The following is a 22,266-nucleotide window of genomic DNA, read 5'->3' as shown; positions in this document are numbered from 1 at the left end:
ACCGAGGATAGGCTCCAGGGAGTTCCTGCTTGGGAACAGGGTTGGCTGGACATGAAGGATGAGGTCGGCTCTCCAGCACACAGCCTACCAACAGCCTGAGATGTCGGGGTTCACAAGGACGAGCACTTGCCAGGACAAAGGCCTTCGCAGAGAGGCATCACCCACACATGCAGTGTGCGTTCATGGTAGTTAATGCCAATAAAGAAGTGTTGGCTATCCGAGAAGCAAAAAGGTAGTTCACAGGAGGAAAATGAGGCAACAGGACCAGATCCACAGATGACCAGATGTAGAAATGACAATCAGGAACCTTTTTTGTTGTGATAAGTTCATGATCATTCCTCCTGCTGTGTGCCACTAGCTCTGAGAACTCTTAAGAGTGCCCCTATACTTTAAGAAAAACATGAATATACTGAGATAAATGGAAGGTAGTAAAAAACACCAGATGAAATTTCAGGAGATTAAAGTAACAACATCTGGGTTGAATGTAGCTCGGTGTTAGAGCACTTGTCTCACATGCACGGGCACCTGGGTTCTATCCCCAGCACTGTGAAAAAGAAAGGAAAATCTGGTATGAGAGAATCAGCCTGGCCTGAGAGCACTTTATGCACTGTGGAGGGAAACAAGTACAAAAGGTCTAACTGAGCACAGAAGAGCAGAGCTAAAGGCAGAAAAGCCCAGAGCACGTGGAGCACAGCTTCCCGGCCTTTGTGGCCCATGACAAGCAAGTTGACACACAGGTGACCGAAGTCACAGAGAAGGTGGGGGAGGAAACACTGAAAACACAGCACCTGGGCATTGTCGGTATTTGATGAAAATCATAAATGCATGTTGTCCTGGATCCCAAAAAGCTCAGCAAGCACCAGTGAAATAAGTAGAAAGAAAGCCACCACCACACGGCCCAGTACAAGTTGTCAGAAGTTAGTGATGCCTCGCAAAGCAGGATAAAGACGAGGAAGCACAGCACAGCACGTGAGGACACGAGGGGACGCCGCAGGCAGAGAACGTGACTCACAGTCAGGAAGAAAGACCTTGCTGCTCAGCAAATGCTGTGCAGCCACAAGGAAAGGCGGGTCTTTGTTTTTGTTTTTTAAGTAAATGAAATTTTAAAGTAAAAGTACTGAAGAAAGTTCCTACGAAGAAAATTCCTTGTAGGAACGGCAGTGAAGTCAGCTGGGAGGGAGGACCCCAAGCATGTTCTCACCCCACCCTCTGGATTGAGGGCACTGGGACTTTCCCTCCTCAGGGGTCACACCCACAGTCTTCCTTTGTATCTGTGTGTGCAGTTTGAGAGCGTCTGCGAAGCAGTGGTGAGAGGCAGCTGCAGGTTCTCACCTGTTGCACAGGTGGCATGGGGAGTCCCCGCAGCACTGCCAGGTTTGCACTCTTCATTTGAACCATTAGGGTCTGTGCTTCTTATACCCAGTGGTGCAGTTTGGAAATGGCTCATAGGTGTCCACGTGCTTGTTTGTTATCCTGAACCCTCTTGCACAAAGTTGAGGCCTCCAAAATTCCCCTCATGGGCCACCAAGAGATGTCACCAGAGAAGACCAGTCTCTGAAGAAGGGTTTGAGGAGTTCCCAGAGAGAAGGGGGCACTGGACTTAGAACCAGCAGGGTTCTTGGTCTGCATGATGGGAGAAAACTCGAGTTTGCTCCAGTTAAAGGCATAGAGGAGGTTTACTTAGGAAGCAGGTAAGTAGGTAATCAAGAGAGAATAGAATAGGGCAACCTTAAGAGTTCCCTAATGATAAAGGAATCAGTTGTTTCCAAAAAAACATGTAAATGTGAATGTACATGATAACAAAGCTCTAATATACATGCTGAAGAATCTGATAGGAAAAAGGCATGAATCTACAAGTTTTTAACATTCTTAGTAACATGTTAAGTCAGACAGAACTAGTAAGCTTATACAATTCCTAAATGGTGTGTCAGCAGCATGGTCCAGGTGACACTCTGAGGTGTCCTTTGCAGGGACATGGCTTATTCACCAGGGGTGTTCTGTGTGGACCTCAAGAAAGTCTCCAGACTTGTGAAGGACTATAGCCACTTACAAAAGTATGTTCGGTGATGACCAGTGACGTCAGAACATTATTAAGCTGAAGAAAAATGAAATGAGAACATATCAGCATTTGTGGCATTAAACCTCAGTTGTGCCTAAGGGAAAATGTGTGACTTCAATGGATAACCAGAAAAGGAGGTTAAAATGAACCACCAAAATTTTTACCATAAACTTAAATGAAGAACAAACTAAATTCAGTAAGTAGGAGGAATGAAATAATAAAGAGCAGGAAGCATGGAAGAGAAGAGAGACAGTATTGAGAATCAAGGTGACCTAGAGCCAGATTGGTAAAAATTTATGCCAGGATCACCTCTGACTTGATTGAGCAGAGAGAGACCAAATTATGAAGACGGAAGTGAAGACAAAGTCTGCAGACCCTGCAGTCATGGAACAGGTCACGGGAAGGACATGAGCAACCTCGGCCAATAAATAATCGGGTGCAACAGGAAAACTCCCTGAAAGACAAAACTGAAAACAAGGAATAAAATATTTTTTTACAAGCTCTAGTTTTTTTTTTTTTTTTAATGTGGTGCTGAGGATTGAACCCAGTGCCTCCCACATGCGAGGCAAGTGCTCTACCACTGAGCTACAGCCCCGGCCCTCAAGTAGTTATATACCACAAAAGTAGAACTTATCTTAAAACATTCCCCAGAAGAAACTCTAGACTCGATGGCTTTACTACTGAACATTTGAGGTAGAAATTGTGTAAGTCTCATAAAACTTCAGAAACAGGTAAGAAGGAACTACATCCCATTTCATGTCATCCCATTATCCCATTACAGTTAACAAAAAAAGTGGATTGGCATCTGTTAACACTGGCAGAGACATCTTAGGGCCGTGGCAAGTTCAGCAGTGTTCAAAAAGGCACCTTGAACTTCCAGGCCAACCAGCATGAATGCAGGCTTGTATCAAAACCCCTGGGCTGATGGCAAAACAGGGGCACAGCACACACAGCCTTCATCAGTGACACACGGAAGACAAGATTGGAGCACAGTCAAGTGATGCCAGTTTTATTATACCTTTAATGGTATTTTAGACCATTTTCTGCTCTTACAGCAATACTACCAACTGGGTGATTATAAGAAAATATCTCAGAGTTCTGAGGGCTAGGAAGTCCAAAGTCAGAGGGCCACATCTAGGGAGTATCTTGCTGTGATGTCACCTGGAGAGGGCACCACCTGGCAAGATAGACCACTGTATAACAGGACTGAGAGATCAATCCATTCTTGAGGCAGAGCCCCTGTGATCTCTTAAAAGTCTTCACCCTGTAGTATCACAGTGACAAGTACTTTTGAACATACTGGAAGGGGTGTTTAAACCGTAGCTGACTCTGCCAAGTGAGCCACTGTGTCTTGAATAAGTGCCATCGTTTGCCTGTGGAAGTGCATGTGGAGAGTGCAGCTGTGGATGATGGGTGTTGTAGAAAGGCAGGGTCTGGACCCCATAGAGAGCTGTGGCTCTAGGCTTCTGGAGTGGCTTACAGCATTCAGTGGATTGAGGTCGCTGGGCACTGGGGTGTTGTTTTCTGGGTTCCCCTGGCTTCTCACTAATGAAATTGTGCAGAAGCAGATGTGAAATTTGTATTATGCTCCTGTTGTTCCCTAATACAGCAATCCCATTGGAAGAGATTATTTCCAGACAAGTAAGTTATTGGAGAACTGAGTACATGAATGGAGCTCACCACAGCAATACCTGGTTTATCGTCAGAAAGTCAGTGTTGTCTCTGGTGTACAAAGAAAGAATCGTGTCATCTGAAAGTGCATTTGTAAGGATTCACAGTGTTAAAGGACAAAATTAATACACTAGAAATAAAAGGGAAGGCAGTTCAACCTAGGGTTAAGGGTATGTACTAAAATGGGAATGTTTACTCTTATGCACGAAAAAACAGAAGTAAAACCTCTTTTTTGAGTTGTATATAATGTGATTTGTATATGTAAAAAAGCCTAAGAGATCCACCAGACCACTAGAACTGTTAAGTAAATTTTTGTGATGTTTCAGGTACTAGTTTAGCATATAAAAATAGACTTTATTTCTGTGTATTACCAGCAAACAATTTAAAAATGAATTTAAAAAGTCAGTACCATGATAATACTAGCTAACTTTTTAAAAACAGTATCATTTACAATAACATAAAAATTTTGTGCTGTTTAGTGGTAGATCTAGCAGGATATGTGTACTGGGAATACTGCTGAGAGATTTTAAAGACAGTCTGAATATGTGAGATCTGCTCCTCTTGTAGATCAACACTATGAAGATGACCTTTTCTTTCTAAATTGTGCATGGAGACAATTTGATCTCAATGAAAGTCCCACTAAACTATCTAAAAATAGAAATGAACAAGCTGATTCCAAAGTCAAAATGCAAATGCAGGGGACCTGGAGTAAACAAAACAGTTTAGAGAAAGAACAGAGTTGGACATGCCCTGTGGATTTCAAGACTCAGCGGCCGTGATCAGGACTGCCTGGGCCAGGTGAACGTAGAGATGGCTGAACCTGGCAGGAGATACATGTGGAAGGCCAAAGATGCCATGATGACTAGAAAGTGAAATAGATAACAGCTGGATGAGCAATCAGATAATTAACTTGAAAGGGATCATAGGCTTAAATGCAAAACTAACAATTCTAGAAGAAAATGGACAATCATAATTTTATGGCTTTGGGGTAAGTAGATTTCTTAGGATGTGAAGAACAGCAATCACAAAAGAAGAAAAAATCAGTTGTGCTTTGTTAATTTATTCACAACACCAGTGAGAAAAAGTCAGGCCATAAATTGAGAGATTGTCCATAGTACCACATCTGAGAAGGGATTCCTGTGGAGAATGTGTGAAATCTTTTACACCTCAGCACAACAGATGAAGAAGGCAGGCAAAAGATGTGAGCAGACAGTTCACTAGGGAGGACCAGCTGGCCAGGAAGCCCATGCCTAGATTTGCACATGGTCACCACAGTGAGGCACAACCCCCACCTCTCACTCTCGACCTGCGCTACGAGATGAACTGGGCTCAAAAGAGCAGGCTTCAACATTAAGCTAAGAAAATGGTGGAGAAGCACAGAACACAGAAGAAATTTTCATATTGAGGTTAGGATGGTTCGGCAACCTTGAGGGTCAGCTGGAATAGAGCGTGCACCCAGAATCTCTTTATTTTTATATGGGGACACAAAAGGAGTTTAGATAGAATGTTCTTTACCCAATAAGACAGAGGATAAGGTTTCAAGGGGGGTTGTCCAATTCCATTGAGTAATGCCCAAGTCCAGAGCTAGGGCAAACTTCTTTGCCACTTGTATTGCATAGTGTAAGGCGTGTGATGCCAGATCAGCACCCCATACTCCAGGCTGAGTGAGGATGCTCAGCTCATGGGCAGGTGGCCTCCCACCCCTGCCCACAGAATGCTGGAGAGGTCAAAGCTGGCAGTCCAGGCATTGGCACGGGTATTGAACAACTGGAACCCTGCTAATAGCAAGAATACAAAAGGCTACCATCAATTTGGAAACCAGTTAAAACCCAGTAATCCACTGGGCATAGTGGCACACACCTGTAATCCCAGTGATTTGGGAGGCTGAAGCAGGAGGATGACAAGTTCAAGGCCAGCCTCAGCAAAGGCAAGGGGCTAAGCAACTGAGTGGGACCCTGTCTCTAAATAAAATACTGGGGATGGGGCTCAGTGGTTGAGTGCCCTGAGTTCAATCCCCAGGACCACAAAACAAAAAAAACCCAATCATCCCACTTTGCATCCCACATCACAGACTTGTGTGTGAACACTGACACGACTCTCTCACAGCCCCAGACGGGAACGGGCCCAGGTGTCTCTTGCAACAGACAAGTGGGTGTGTTCATAATTAGAACATTGCCCTGCAGTACAAAGAAGCAGACGGCTAGGCACCGTCCAGGGATGAGTCTCCGCTGTGGTGAGACACACAGAGGCTGTGCTGCAGGCTTCTCTTTATGTGAAGCTCTGGAAGGACCAGAGCCTCTTGTAGTTGCAGAGTGGGTTGATATCTGCCTGTAGGGGCCCTGGAAATAAAGATGGCTGAGACAGATGGGGAGCCTCTGGAGGGTTGAGGAAGTGTTCCATATCTTGAGTGGAGTTTGGTCATCCAAGCATGTACCTTGTCGTGACTAATCCAACTACAGTTTAAGTGGTGCATTAATGTGTATGTAAATGTTACCTCAGTAAGTTTGGGTTAAAAGCAAGCAGGCACTTAGGGGTTGAGGAAGAGATGGGTAGTTTGAAGAATAGAGCTAGAAAGCTAACCACAAGATCTTCAACTTTTAAATCATCCTGTTAGTGGCCCAGGAAAAATGGTACATTGGGAAAATACCAGCTCAGCTGACTGAAAACAAGGATGTTAAGCAGAGACATAGTTTTTAAAATTGTGGCAGAGGTCTAAAGAAGTGAGGTTCATGGACTGGGGTAGCATCTGCAGGCACAAGGATGCACATGTGGGAAGCAGTCTGTAAGGAGTTCTGAAACAAGGAGGAAGTTGTGTAAAGACATAGGAGAGGAGCCAGGTGGCAGATTGCCCCTGAGAAAACATGAGGCTGAGATTCCCGCCAGATGGGGAAGACTGCATTAAGTTGTCCTACCTGCAGTTACGAGGGATGGTTGCTTAATTTTTAAGAAAAGTGAGATTAACAATAGTAACCCTAAATGTTAAAGGCTTAAACTCACCATTTAAAAGTCATAGGCTAGTAGACTAGATTTAAAAAAAAACAAACGATCCAACAATATGCTGCCTACAAGAGACTCATTTGATAGGAAAAGACATACACAGACTGAAGGTGAAAGGTTGGGAAAAATCATACCACTCACATGGACCTCGGAAGCAAGCAGGGGTGTCCATACTCATCAAATAAAGTAGACTTCAAGCTAAAGTTAATCAAAAGGGATAAAGAAGGACCCTACATACTGCTCAAGGGAACCATACACCAACAACACATAACAATTATTAATATATATGCCCCAAACAATGGTGCAGCTATGTTCATCAAACAAACCCTTCTCAAGTTCAAGAGTCAAATAGATCACAACACAATAATCGTGGGTGATTTTAACACCCTTCTCTCACCACTGGACAGATCTTCCAAGCAAAAGTTGAATAAAGAAACTATAGAACTCAATAACACAATTAATAACTTGGACTTAATTGACATATATAGAATATATCAACCAACATCAAGTGGATATACTTTCTTCTCAGCAGCACATGGATCCTTCTAAAAAATAGACCGTATATTATGCAACAGGGTAATTCTTAGCAAATACAAAGGAGTAGAGATACTACCATGCATTTTATCTGATCATAATGGAATGAAATTGGGAATCAACGATAAAATAAGGAAGAAAAATTCCTACATCACATGGAGAATGAACAATGGGTTACAGAAAACATCAAGGAGGAAATTTTAAGAATTCTTAGAGGTAAATGAGAACATAGACACAACATATTGAAATCTCTGGAACACTATGAAAGCAGTACTAAGGGGAAAATTCATTGCATGGAGTTCATTCCTTAAAAGAAGGAAAAGCCATCAAGTAAATGACCTCATACTACATCTCAAGGCCCTAGAAAAATAAGAACAAACCAGTATCAAAAGCAGTAGAAGGCAAGCAATAATTAAAATCAGAGCTGAAATCAATGAAATTGAAAAAATTGACACAACTAAAAGTTGGTTCTTTGAAACAATAAATAAGATTGACAGACCCTTAACCATGTTAACGAAGAGAAGAAGAGAGAACCCAAATTACTAGCATACTGGATGAAAAAGACAATATCACAATAGACACTACAGAAATACAGAAGATAATTAGAAATTATTTTGAAACCTTATACTCTAATAAAACAGAAGATAGTGAAGGCATCGATAAATTCCTTAAGGCATATGAGCTACCCAGATTGAATCAGGAGGATATAAACAACCTAAACAGACCAATATCAAGTGAGGAAATAGAAGAAGCCATCAAAAGATTACCAACCAAGAAAAGCCCAGGATCAGTCGAATATACAGCCGAGTTTTACAAGACCTTTAAAGAAGAACTAATAACAATACTCTTCAATCTATTTCAGGAAACCAAATTAATTCTACAAGGCCAATATCACCCTGATTCCAAAACCAGACAAAGACACCTCAAAGAAATAAAACTTCAGACCAATATTTCTAATGAACATAGATGCAAAAATCCTCAATAAAATTCTGGCAAATCAAATTCAAAAACATATCAAAAATATCGTGCACCATGATCAAATGGGATTCATCCCAGGGATGCAGGATTGGTTCAAATACGGAAATCAATAAATGTAATTCATCACATCAATAGACTTAAAGATAAGAACCATATGATCATCTCGATAGACGCAGAAAAAGCATTTGACAAAATACAGCACCCTTCATGTTCAAAACACTAGAAAAACTAGGGATAACAGGAACTTACCTCAACATTGTAAAGGCTATCTATACTAAGCCTCAGGCCAACATCATTCTAAACAGAAAAACTGAAGGCATTCCCAATGGTACAGAATAAATGACACAGAGACTAACCCACAAAATCTCAACTATCTTATATTAGACAAAGGTGCTAAAAGCATGCACTGGAGAAAGGATAGCATCTTCAACAAATGGTGCTGGGAAAACTGGAAATCCATATGCAACAAAATGAAATTGAATCACCATGCACAAAAGTTAACTCAAAATGGATCAAGGATCTAGGAATTAAACCAGAGACTCTGCGTCTAATAGAAGAAAAAGTAGGCCCTAATCATCATCAGTTGGGCCAGGCCCCAATTTCCTTAATCAGACGCCTATAGCATAAGAATTAAAACCAAGAATCAAAAATGGGATGAATTCAAACCAAAAAGTTTTTTCTTAGCAAAAGAAATAATCTGTGAGGTGAACAGGAAGCCTACATCGTGGGAACAAATTTTTACCCCTCACACATAGATAGAGCTCTAATCTCTAGGGTATATAAAGAGCTCGACAAGACAAGCACCAAAAAAAAAAAAAAAAACCAAATAATCCGATCAATAAATGGGCCAAGGACCTGAACAGACCCTTCTCAGAAGAGGATTACAATCATCAAATATGCGAAAAAATGCTCACCATCTCTAGCAGTCAGAGAAATGCAAATCAAAACTACTCTAAGATATCATCTCACCCCAGTAAGAATGGCAACCATTATGAAGACAAACAATGGTGTTGGTGAGGATGCAGGGGGGAAAAAGGTAAACTCATACATTGCTGGTGAGACTGCAAATGAGTGCAGCCAATTTGGAAAGCATATGGAGATTCCTTGGAAAGCTGGGAATGGAACCACCATTTGACCCAGCTACTCCTCTTCTCGGACTATACCCAAAGGACCTAAAAACAGAATACTACAGGATTACAGCCACATCAATGTTTATAGTAGCATGATTCACAATAGCTAAACTGTGGAGCCTACTAGATGTCCTTCAGTGGATGAATGGATTAAAAGAAAATGTGGCATTTATACACAATGGAATATTACTCAGCACTAAAAAAGAATAAGATCACGGCATTTGCAGGGAAATGGATGACATTAGAGAATATTAATGTGAAGTTAGCCAATCCTAAAAAAAACAAATGCTGAGTGTTTTCTCTGATATAAGGGGAGGGTGACTCAAAGTAGGGTAGGGAGGGAGAGCATGGGAGGAAAATTACCGCTAGATAGGGAATAGGGGTGGGAGGGAAAGGGAGGGAGAAGGGGAATAGCAAGGATAGTGGAAGGAGACAGTCATCATTATGCAAAATACATGTACGAAGATGTGAATTTGGTGTCAACATACCTTCTATACAAACAGGTATGAAAAATTGTGGTATAAAGGTGTACTAAGAACCGTAATGCAAAAAAAAAAAGAAAGCTCATGTATAATGGCATAATTTGGCGTGAACATACTTTATATAGAGAGTTACGAAAAATTGTGCTGTGAATGGATAATTGAGTGTAATGCACTCCACTGTTGTCATGTATGTAAGAAATAAATTTTACAAACAGAAAAGTGAGATTAAGAAGATAAAGTGTATTGCCAAATTTTGTCTGATGAAAAAATCAATAGGTTAATGTGACCAAATCAATAGTTAATGTGACCAAATCAATAGTTAATGTGACCAAATTCATAAGAGGGTTTTGGAGGGAGCACTTGCGGCTGTGTGAGGACAGTGGAGACGGGCCTGAAGCAGCCGGAGGCTGGTGTGGCTGCAGGTTGCACGTGGGGAGTTGCTTCTGAAGAAGCACACGCAGCTGTGGGCCTGCACCCCAGTTGCCCCTGCACCCAGCTCATGTAGGGGCTATTGCGTGGCAGGAACAGCCTCCTGGGAAAGGCCTTGCGTATTGTTCGAGAAAGCAATGTGATAATCATTTTGGTCAAAAATCAAGAAACTAATATGAAGATAGATTCCTTAAGATTTACAGACTTAAAGTCAAATCTAAAACTTTTGTGATGTTTTGCCTGGTGGGACTGAAAGGCTGTATCTTCTGTATCTTCCTCTCTGTATCTTGTTCATGGTGCCCTTTGGCCCAGGTGAGTGCAGACAGGAGCCGTCCTGTAGACTGGGAGCGCCTCCACCGGCCAGCCTTTGCTTTTTTCTGTACGTGAACATGACACTGCTGGACCCCACTGTCTTGTGATTGTGTTTTTGGATGGCGATAGGCCTACCTTGATCTAAATCTTTCCTGATGTGTCTTATTTCCCCTGTTGTGACAGCTCGTGGCCAGGGTGGAGTGAGGTACACTCTGGCTGGCCCAGCAGCAGCATGATGCTCTTGGCCCAGGAGCAGATGTCTGCCACTGTGCCGAGGGGAGGCACACGCTCCCTTAAGTGCAGGTTGCCACAGGCAGCGTTTCCCAAGAGCAGCAGCTTGGACTCCTCTGCTCAGGCCTCGTTTCCGTGGCACCATCCCTTCTCAGCTGTGCCTTCCTCTGCTGGGCACCTGTTGGTGGTGGTTCTGTTTGTTCATCGTCTGCCCCACTGAACTGCAAGGCTCTGTGAGCAGGGACTGCTCTGTCCCATTTCCTGTCCTGTCCCCATGCCTGGAACTGTGCCTCTCAGTAAATATTGATAACATCTCTTCACATGGAACGTCAGGTAGAAGGATCACCAAACGGATTGCTGAGAGTAACTGTTGGCCATTTAGTTGGTGGTGTGGGGTTTTATTTGGGTATATTGAGCACATAACTCTAGCTCTGTCCTTGTCTCCTATGGAAATTGCAATGTACAACACAGTCCAGATTCTGTGTATGTACACATTTCTAGTTCACCTTTTCCCTTGATTTTCCCAGTAATGATTTTTAAAATAGACCTGTACTCCTTTCCCATGCTGTGCAGGACTGAGTAGAGGCCAGGTCAACAGGGGCCTGGGAGGGTCCAGCACTGGTACATGTCATGCCAAGCTCAGAAGCACACATCTTGCAGAATGATGCCTTGGGTGACAACCAGTGATGAATGATTGGATTTGAACTTCCTTCCGGTATAAAATTTGATTTTTGTATTTTGTATCTTTTTGGAGTTAAATGTCAAACATTCTGAGTAGCTGAAGAGGGCTCCGTAACCTACGGCATTCTAGAGGGCGTGTACTGTCTCCCAAGCTCAGGGGGTCAGGAAGCCAGGTGGGAGGCAGCAAGGGGGTGTGTGTCAGACCGGAGGAGGTCACATGGGAGTGTGTGCCAGGGAACCTGCCAGGTGGCCAGCCCTGCTGCCTCTGCCCAGCCCTGCAGCAGGAGTGCCAGGGGCACTGTTGTTCAGGTGTGTCAGAGTCTTCTCAAGTGCTCTGTGAGGGTCAGCAGAGCTCCCTGTCAGAAACCTGCTTTGCATTCTGTTTATCACAAAAGAAAACGACTCCAGAGTATAGTCCATAAATTTGTGAAGAGGTGAAATTGTGTTTCTACTCAGTTCTCAAATCCCATAGACCTCAATTCAAACTGGATAGCTCCCTGAGCTGGGCAAGTTCCTGTCCCTGAGCCTGGGTTTACCCCTCTGTGGGCCTGAGGGGTGGTGGTGCCTGGGTCCTGGTCACGGTGTGGAGAGCAGGGTGGTGGTCCTGAGGCACCAGTCTAGGACTGCCCCGTGCTCACCCTCGAGAAGCATGTGGCACACTGAGCAGGCCTGTGGAGGAGGTCCTGACCAGGCTCTGCTTTCCATTTAAAGGTGAATCGGGTCTAGGAAAGTCGACTCTCATCAACAGCCTGTTCCTGACTGATCTCTACCCAGAAAGAATCATACCTGGAGCCGCAGGTAAAAAAGTTCCTCTGTGCTCACTGTAGTTCTGTGAATGTGCTGAAGAGTGCATCATGAACACTTCACCTTTAACTCTGTTTTGTTGTTCTGTTCTAATGTTTTCTTGGATCCCAAGGAGAACGCCACCTAGGGAAAGCGTCCTGCACCTGGAACCTTGCCACCTTGGCTGTGTAGGTGCTTGACACACACCCATGTGTCCCTCCTGTAAATGTAAAAGACGGTTCCTGCCCATGTTGTTGGATAAGAGGACCAAGTGAAAGTTTTATGTCATTAAAATGCTGCATATGTTGGGGCGGGGATGGTGGCTCAGAGGTAGAGCGCTCGCCTAGCACGGGCGGGTCCCAGGTTCCATCCTCAGCACCATATAAAAATAAAGGCATTGTGTTGTGTCCATCTACACCTAAAAAATAAATATTCTTTAAAAATGCTGCATATGTGGATGGCCCCTGTAGCAGCAGGTGTCTGACTTGTTTGCATCTGAATGTTCAGTGATGGCCGCAGCATCCACTGCTTGTTCAGTGAGCAGAGGAGCCACAGTCAGAGACTGGGTCCTGGGCAGCCACAAGAAGGATGCAGGCCCGCTCACCGACTCTCACTTATCCCAGATTAACCATTTTTTAAATTGTCTTCATTTGTCTATGTAGTGTGGTGCAAGGATTGAGCCCCGGGCCTTGCACATGCTAAATAAAGTAAGCTCTCTGCCACTGAGTTAGTCCCTGAGTCATCCCCCTACCCCCACTTTTTTTTTTTAAGACAGATTCTTGCTAAGTTTCCCAGGCTGCCCTTGAACTTGCCATCCTCTTGCTTCCCCTCCCCTCCTACACCCCCCACCGCTAGAGATTGAACCTGGGGGCATTCTGCCACTAAGCTGCATCCCCGGTGGTTTTTATTTAAGTCTTGCTCTGGGATAGGGTGTCACTAAGTTGCTGAGGCTGGCTTCAAATTTGCAGCCTGCCTCAGCTTCAAGAATAGCCAGGTTATACATGTGTGCCTCTGCACCTGGCCCGTGTTGGTGTTTTTTAACCTTTCCAAGGAGGGAAGGCAATCTGAATTCCATTTCCCTTGCTGACTCTGGGACTGTTTGACAGTCTCTGCATTACCTCTGAGCCCCTGCCTCCAAAGAGACTTAGTGATCTTCCAAATTACTTAAAATAACATTGATAACAGGTAATTTCTCCTCTTTGCATACCAGCTTAGCTTTTAAGGTATTTTCTTTATTAAGTTTCTTTCTTTTTTAGAGAAAATTGAAAGAACTGTCCAAATTGAGGCTTCCACTGTTGAGATTGAAGAGCGTGGAGTCAAGCTGCGCCTTACAGTGGTGGACACTCCTGGCTATGGGGACGCCATCAACTGCAGGGACTGGTATGCATCCACACAGGGCTCACAGCCCAGGGGTCCTGCACCATGCACTGCCAGCTTGTCTTCCTTCTGTGCTCGCATTCACACATGCCGTTAGGGAGTGGTGGTTAGTGAGTGGCTCCGGTAGCTCTATCTAATAAAGCAGTGAGGCAGTTTAAAACATTCAGTGCAGACTTAAAACTATTTAATGCTGACTTTTAAACTTTTAACCTTCTGAGGATGTTTCTAGGGAGTGAGGTTTCTCTCTGTGCAACCTAGTGGGATCTGAGGTGCAAGAGCAACACTCCAGCTGTCACCAGGGCAGGGCCTTGAGTTGAATGTGGGCAGTGGGTAAGAGGTCACCATGTACCTTTCCATATGGAAAGCGGGACACTGTTTGCAGGTTGCCAAAGTTGTGCCTGTGGGTGGGTGCTGGTGGGCTTTGTCTTCACCAGCAGGGAGGTGAGGCACAGGAGGAGGAGCATGGTGTGCCCTGTGCTGTGCTGTGTGGAGAATCCACCTGGGTTGTGCAAACGCCCTCGACTCTCGCTCCTCTAAGCCTGACTCCGGTGTTAGGAGTCTCCCGTCTCAGTGTCCTGTGGGTGTGCTGTCCTGTTGAGCTGGTGACATCATCCTGCATTGGACCCCATGCCTCCTGCTCCTGCTTGCTCAGCTTCTCAGCCCCTCTTCATTCACACTGTGTGGGAGGGTCAGCAGACCTCTGGCATCACGGGCCACCCTCAGACCCCACTTAACATGTTCCACTCGAGCTGTTGACTCCTGGTCCTGAAGGAAGTTTACACTTGGCAGTTTCCCAAAATCTCCATTGGCAAATCTAGGAGTCAAGTCTTGTGCTCTTGATTTAAAAGTGAATTTTTGGGTTGGTATCTTGTTTCCCTTTGAAGTTAGGGGCTGCTGGCTTCTGTCTGCATTTCAGTTTCAAGACGATCATCTCCTACATTGACGAGCAGTTTGAGCGCTACCTGCATGACGAGAGTGGACTGAACAGGCGGCACATCATTGATAACAGGGTGCACTGCTGCTTCTACTTCATCTCACCTTTTGGACATGGGTAAACAACGTTCACCATGGAAACTCGGCTCACTGCACAAGTGTGCAGTCACCCTCAGACTGTGTGTTGCAGTACAAGAATTGAGATGGTTTTGAGAGAAAAAATGTTGTGATCTCCCTGTTCTTTCCTGCAGGCTGAAGCCCTTAGACGTGGCCTTCATGAAAGCAATACACAACAAGGTGAACATCGTGCCTGTCATTGCGAAGGCCGACACTCTCACTCTGAAGGAGCGGGAGCGGTTGAAGAAGAGGGTGGGTGCCACCTGGACCTGGCTGCTGCTTGGGACAGTGGGTGCCGGGGGCCTGGGAGTGGGAGCAGGGGGAGTCTCTAGCATCTGCCCTGAGTCTTGGGGAGAGGACTCAAAGCACACCTAATGCTTGCTGTTTTGTTTTCTAGCATTTTGCCTTCAACAAAGTATCACATTTCAGTTTATTAGATTTTCTTAGGTAAAAATGCCCTTGGTGAGTGGCAGGTAGCTAGTGCAATGAGACCCCCCCAGTGTTGGGCTGAAGGTGGAGCTCTTGCATTCTATCCAGTGCTTCCACGCCAGGGTGTGTCTGAGCAGGACGGTTCCTCTGTGGAAGGGAAAGTACGCCGTCAGCTTCTGCCTGCCAGTGCCCCAGCACCCAGCTGCTCTGAGGCTGCCCCCGTGTTTCTCTGGTGCCCTGTTTAGTGCCCTCTCCTCTGTATCTCTTGAAGCCTCTTTGTTGACTATATATGTTTTTAGAAATTATTTATCTTTTTCTGACTGTGGTCCTTAAGAAAATCCAAACACCTTACATGTGCTAGCCTTTGACCTGAGAGTCCTTTTATTTCTCCACAGAAACAGCAGCTAGTAGTCAACTGTGGTCCCTCCAGAACACAGTCTGCTGTATGAGAACGGGAGTATACTGTAACACTGTTCAGCCAGTGGATGTTTTAAACTTCATTATCTGTGGCTTTACCATGGTTCTTACTGGATGTATAGAACTGCACTTAGGAACATGCTGTGGTTGGTTTTGCCAGTTCCCTGTTGATGGATATTTGGCTTATTTTTTGTTTTGCTCTGGCCCCTTTTTATCTCTGACCAAATTTCCTGATCCTTTGCAACTTCCAATTCCTCAGACCCAGAGAATGCCTTCTGCCCAGAATGTTCTCCCAGGTGCCTGCGTTGCTCTCATATGCTGCCTGCGCACTTCTGCAGCACCCACACACTACGCAAGTCCCTGTGCATTTTGTACCGTGGCTTCTCCTTATCCCCAACCCTGATCCCTGAGATAAAGATTCTTTGCTCTGTTCTTTAATGTATTCCAAGAATTCAGAATAGCACTTGACACATAGTAGGAACTCAGTTATGTTTGTTGTTCTGTTGTATAAATCAGATGAATTCTTGGGAAATGAATGTGAACTTACATTTTCATAAGATGGCAGATTTCCCCCCAAATAAGCAACAGTTTACTTTCCCAAAGCACCCTGTGTGCTCACCCCAGCGGTGATGGGCGGGTACCAGGGTGAGTCAGCTCTGCCCACCTCAGACGGGGGAGCTTGTTTGATTTCATCTCCTTGAGTGCTGGTGACCCTGTCCTGTGTGCAGCGCCCACTGGTGTCTTCTTGGGGCTCTCTTATTGACTTCAGATAGTCTCGGGGTTTGTGGATATTGGCGTGTTCAAATAATTTCTCCTGGTTTGACTTTATGTTTTTGCCACAATAAGATTGTAAGCTGTGTGTGGTCAGTGCTGTTGCCCTTTTCCGTATCATCTGAAGTACCTACCAGTTTTTTAGGAAATGTTTGGGCTTTGGGGAAAGTGCCTGAAAACTTAGACGTTTTTTGCTTAACAATGAGTATTTTTAGTGAGGGAATCGGCACCTTTTCTAGATGGTTGTGTTACCTTCCCTTTAGCTGGAGGAGAGGGTGCCAGGTCAGATGGCTTTGGCTCTCATGCCTAGTTCTGTGCCTGAGACCCGGAGGGCCTGAGAGGAGATGAGTTCCTGCACCTCTGCCGTCCTCTGGCCCTGCGCCAGCTGTGGTGGGCTCTCTTGCAGCCCTTCTCCGGCCCTCCCCCATGGCTTTGGCACCCTCCCTCCCTGGCTTTGGCTGCCTGCTTGCTGTGCCCTCAGCCTGCCTTACCTCCCTGCTGCTGACCGCCATCCCTCCAGGATGTGTCCTTGGTTCTCCTAGGATCACATCATCTCTGGCTTCCGCGTCGTCCTTCCAGGGATCTTGCCTCTCCCTGAGCAGCCAGGAGTCCACTTTGCACTGCTCAGCTCTGCCCTCCCTGCTTCTCTGCCTGTAGACACCCCCACATCGCTTCCTGGCGCCTCTCCTCCAATTTAAATGGTCTTCTTGTTCAGTCTTTCTCACATCTCATCTGTCCAGTGTGAGCCTTGGCCTTATGAGGCCAGCGTGGAGCCACAAGTGGGATCTTCAGGGCTGGACCAAAGAGGAGAGCAAGTCCATGCCGACTGCTCAGTTCGTCTCACTTAGGAATAGGGATTTGTGGAAAGGGGAAGATGTCGAGTATAGGGTGTACAGAGGTGAGTCTTCTCTGGAGTTAAGTTGGGAAAGATGGTGTGTTGAGAGCAAGATCTGTGATAACAAGACCCAAGCCACACAGGGGTTTGTATCCCTCTGAAATCAAAGAGCCAGTCCAGCCACGAGGAGGCAGGCTGCTTCCTGTGTACTTGGCCATGGCGGTGCAGGCCTGTGGCATCTGGTGCCGTGCCCAGCACACAGTGGCCACAGGGTGCTGCTTCTTCACAGAGACTGAGGGAGGACTGCTGGTTCAGCTCCAGCCCTGTCTCTCCTCTCCTGTAGGCCTGGTTGATAGGTCAGATTGCAAGATTTCACACCTAAGGACCGTTTTAAATGTTCATAAAATGGTTTCAGAATAACCTTCACCATTCTGGTTCTTCCTGACATTTGGATAGTCTTGATATATTTCTAATGTGATGAATCAGCCTGGACCTGGTTTTGTCTTCCATTCAGATTCTGGATGAAATTGAAGAACATAGCATCAAAATCTATCACTTACCTGATGCAGAGTCAGATGAAGATGAAGATTTTAAAGAGCAGACAAGACTCCTCAAGGCAAGTGCTGGCGCAGGGCACACTGGTAGCAGCTCCTGTGTCCTGTGGTCCCCGCAGTGAGAGGAGAGTGGGCAGAGGGCCAGATCTGGCAGGCTCACCTTCAGAGAGTGTCTGGGTTGGGCAGTCACAGCACTCATTTGCTTTCAATATGTCAGACATGGCTTCCACTGCCGGCGTGGAAGTGTCATTGCAGGTGTGTTTCCTGATTGTCTCACGTGGGAAACGTCTGACACTCTACCAGATGAAGCATGTGTGCCCTTAGCTCCCAGGTGGACGTGTCGTAGACAGTGGACGGACAGGTCTCTGCTGGTGTTCTTGTGTTCTCAGCGAACACTGGGCTCCCTGCTACAGCCTGTCCGCCGTGTCACTTTCCAGGCCAGCATCCCGTTCTCTGTGGTGGGCTCCAACCAGCTGATCGAAGCCAAAGGCAAGAAGGTCAGAGGGCGCCTCTACCCGTGGGGTGTGGTGGAGGTGGAGAACCCCGAGCACAACGACTTTCTGAAGCTGCGGACGATGCTCATGTAAGGCCTGGGTGTCCCCCGGCAAGGTGGGCTGGGGGCAGTGCTTCTCCCGTGGGTGCACACAGCCCCCGCTAGCTGCAGCCGGCACGTGCTGTGCATCCACACTGTGTATCCTCTGGAGGGAGGTGGTTTTGGGGCTGCTGCGGCTTGGTCCTGAGACCTCTGGGGGCTCAGACACACTGTCCTCGCCTCTTCAGTGACATGTGTCTAAGTACCTCTCCATTGTGCTCTCCACCATCTCCAGATCTCTAATGCTCATGGGAGACTGGACCTAAACTATGGTTGTGTGTCCTCAGCTCTGGCAGGGAGATGGTCAGGCTCCTGGTGGGTGTTGGGCAGCACCCCAGACCCAGCTGGCACCCAGTGCTCCTGAGTCATACTAGGCGGCCCCCTGAGTATTGAGCTTTCTTCTCATTTGACAAGTACAGTACACTTGACTAGAGAAATAGGCTTTACGCCCCTTAAACATAAATTTCACACGTAGTAAGTAGCCTATGTCCATTACCGTTATTCCTGAATGAAAGCATCTTGCCGGAGATGCAGTTGTTTTTGTTAACGTGTATTTGTACCTGCTTGTGGGGTACAGTGTGATATTTGAGCTCCTGTGTGGAAGCATGTGCAGGACGGCAGTGCTCAGCATTTCCAGGTCACCCCTTCTTGGTGCCGCCTTCTGTTTTTTTTAAGATCTGTGTCTATTAGAAGGCTTCAGAGGGGTTTGGGTGAGTTGAACGTTGCTGTGTGTGCTCCTCTGTCTCAGCATAGCAGTTTTTAGCAAGTGGAAGCCAGTGAGCTGTGACCGTCCAGGCTGTCTTTGGAATGATGCGATGCACTATGAGCCGTCAGAGGACACTCGTCCAGCCCTGGGCTCTGGGGACCCCCATTGTGGGGCATGGACCCTGAGCACAGAGCGAGACATTCCCCACCTCAGCACTGATGTGCGTTCTCAGAGTGAGCCCCATCCTGCGTAAACAGGACTGAGTGGGAATGTCTGCTCTGAGCGCTTAGGAAAACTGGGCCAAAGTACCATTCACCATAAGAGAAATATGGGGTCTTACTCTGATAAAAGAGCAATTGCCTGTTCCTCCTAAAGATCTTTTAGAATGTGCGTTCTCCTTTGGACATCATCCACCTAAAACCCTCTACCTCTCTGCATCTGGTGTCTCCAGTGGCCATGAACTCCTGCAGGGACTAGCATTCCCTGTGGCAAAGGACAGTGCGGGGCACACCAGGCCTCTTGGGTGTTGGTGCACTGTTGACTATGGTAGCAGAGGAGAGCCACACCTCACTAGATATTTCTACAGCCATGTTTCCTTGGGAAATTCCAGCAACCTACGCACCTTTACGACACGGTCTAAGGGTGCTGTTGTGCTGGGCGAGCAGTCTCCTTGTGCACCTTTACCACATGGTCCACAGGGCGCTGTGAGCGGGGTGTGGTCCCCCTGAGGCTGGCATGCAGCTACTTTAGTGTATGCCTTTTCTCTTCCAGCACTCACATGCAGGACCTCCAGGAGGTGACCCAGGACCTTCACTATGAAAACTTCCGTTCCGAGAGGCTCAAGAGAGGCGGCAGGTGATCCCACTGTCTTCCGTCCTTGAAGTGCTGTTCCCCCCCTGTGTGTCTCAGCTTTCACTAAGCAACATGAGCTTCCTACTTAAACACTGTGCAAGGGAAAGCCAGGTGCGGTGGTGCACACCTGTCATCCCAGCAGCTGGGGAGGCTGAGACAGGAGGACCATAAGTTCAAAGCCAGTCTCAGCAAAAGTGCAGTGCTAAGCAACTCAGCAAGACACTCCCTCTAAATAAAATATAAAACAGGGCTGGGGATGTGGCTCAGTGGTCAAGTGCCCCCTGAGTTCAATCCCTGGTACCAAAAAAAAAATTATTCAATGGAGTTACTGCTAGTTTAATCAAATCATGCTTTTCTAGCCTTGAAGGGAGAGGAAAAAAATGGCTGGGCACACACCCTTAATCCCAGCTACTTGGGAGACTGAGGAATACCCTGAATTCAAGGCCAGTCTGGGCCACATAGCAACACCTTGTCTCAAAATGAAAATTAAAAAGAGCTGGGGATGTAGCTCAGTTATAGAGCACTTGCCTAACATGCCCAGAGTCCTGCATTGAATCCCCAGCAGTGCACACACGCTTCCTCCCTCCCTCCCTCCCTCCCTCCCTCCCTCCCTCCCTCTCTCTCTCTCTCTCTCATTCACACACACATACACACACACAGAGATAAAGGTAGATTTCATATTGTGCACATGAAGAATAGCTTTAGATCTGAAGGCCAGAGCTTATATTGGTGGTACTTCTAAAGCAGCTCTGTTTTCTGCTTAGAACAGAGTTTAATGAACAAATAAGTGGATATATAGCAGTTGTTAAATATTTCGTGTATCTACTTCATCTAGAATATGTTCTTTTTAACGATGAATTGTGAGCATACTTGAGGTATATATTAAGATCTCATTTATCGTGTTGACTTGGGATCCAGTCATTAATCAAAGTTCTAGAGACAGGAGGCAGCAGTGGAGAGGCCTCTCCTACTGGGCTCTGGGCCTCTGTGTACTGAGGGAGCGGCCTCCATCCCATGGGCCAGTTCTGACCTACTCATGTCCTGCTCCTTCAGCACACTGACTGACCTTGCACCTCTGCAGGAGTGTTCTTGAGAGGAGACGTGTCATCACTCCAGCTTGGGGCAGGGAGTCTCCTGGGCTTCTCACCTCCTGGCGTTTATGCTTTTCTTCTTCCTGTTCCCTTTTTTCATGTCTTTAATTTTTAAAAATGATTAAAATACATAAATTTGAGTAGGTGTTTCTCAGAATTCTAAAGTGAATTTTTTCCTTGGTTATCTATAATAAAAACAACCCACTGTGCTTCTTGTAATGATACCATTGTCATTTCTCTCCACTCTTAGGAAAGTGGAGAACGAGGACATGAATAAAGATCAGATCTTGCTGGAAAAGGAGGCTGAAGTAAGTAGAAAATGCTCTTCTTACAACTGCAGCTGTTTGGTTTATACCCAAACATCATCTGTAATTAGCTTGTTATAATTTAAAATATAATATACCCATTTTATGTATTTAATCGCATCTAGTAATTTAGCTAAAAAGCATAGAAACAATGTAATAATGTGACTGATTTTTATAAAATGTTTAAAAATAAATCTTTCCATACATTAATAGTAACTAGAAAATGAAACAAAACTGCCACTGGCATTAGTTATCAGAAAATTGAGAAAAAATAAGTAGGATTTCTGGGGAAAGAAATTGAAAAACTTCACTGAGAAGATGTTTAAAGATTATGATAGACGTGCAGGTTTGTAGGTGGGAAGACAGTGCAGGGTTAGAGTGCTCTAAGTTGACCTCTGACTTCAGCTCTGTCAGAGCCTGTGGCCTGGCTGTGTGTGTTCATTGTTCTCCCTCGGGTGAGGGCCCATTCAGTCATCCTCACGTTTGCTTTGAAGAATACGTATGGGAGGTTCGGGAAGCTCTCTAAAAACTGGACTAATGACAGGAGGCTTGCCTTACTGGTCCAGAGGCCCAGATAGAGCCTTGGCCACCCACATGGCATCTAGAGGTAAATGAGGGATGTCAGCATGTCCTTTGGCAAAGGGGCCCCAGGCCTGCTGGAGAGTGGAGTGCAGGTGTTCAGTAGTGGTTTGGCCACAATAGACTGGCCTTTGGAAAACAGAAGACTCGCATCTTTGGGTAAATCAACCCAGTGTGGATCAAATAGTTAAATGTTGCAGCCATCACCACAAAGTTACCTGAAGAAAATTGGAGTAAATGTTTTAGTGATGAAAATCAGTAAGGATCAAGACGGACAAATCCACTCTTCATAGCTCTGACCTCCTTGCCCTTCAGAGGAACATACTCTTTCCCATACCCCACTGACCCACCTTTTAGGTTAAAAATCTCATTGCCTTATTTTTCTTAAGTTACTGCTCTGTTGATAATATCTGCATCTTCC

General features: G+C 45.7%; 1 protein-coding gene across 2 annotated transcripts in view; it reads left to right on the top strand.

Moving 5' to 3' along the window:
- The window catches only part of Septin2 (septin 2), a 37,212-nt gene that overhangs the window by 10,664 nt on the left and 4,282 nt on the right, over positions 1 to 22,266 (top strand). For both annotated transcript variants that reach the window (XM_027951684.2, XM_027951683.2), the window contains exons 4-11: positions 12,216 to 12,302; positions 13,544 to 13,667; positions 14,581 to 14,715; positions 14,849 to 14,966; positions 17,681 to 17,782; positions 18,158 to 18,303; positions 19,790 to 19,873; positions 21,212 to 21,269. In XM_027951684.2, coding sequence (XP_027807485.1) covers positions 12,216 to 12,302; positions 13,544 to 13,667; positions 14,581 to 14,715; positions 14,849 to 14,966; positions 17,681 to 17,782; positions 18,158 to 18,303; positions 19,790 to 19,873; positions 21,212 to 21,269 — 854 coding nt within the window. The remainder of the gene's footprint in view (positions 1 to 12,215; positions 12,303 to 13,543; positions 13,668 to 14,580; positions 14,716 to 14,848; positions 14,967 to 17,680; positions 17,783 to 18,157; positions 18,304 to 19,789; positions 19,874 to 21,211; positions 21,270 to 22,266) is intronic.

Source organism: Marmota flaviventris, chromosome 11 (genome assembly GCF_047511675.1).
Source record: "Marmota flaviventris isolate mMarFla1 chromosome 11, mMarFla1.hap1, whole genome shotgun sequence".
In the NCBI taxonomy this organism is placed as follows: Eukaryota; Metazoa; Chordata; class Mammalia; order Rodentia; family Sciuridae; genus Marmota; species Marmota flaviventris.
Note: the sequence above shows the minus strand (reverse complement) of the source record. Positions and strands in the feature narration are given on the sequence as shown.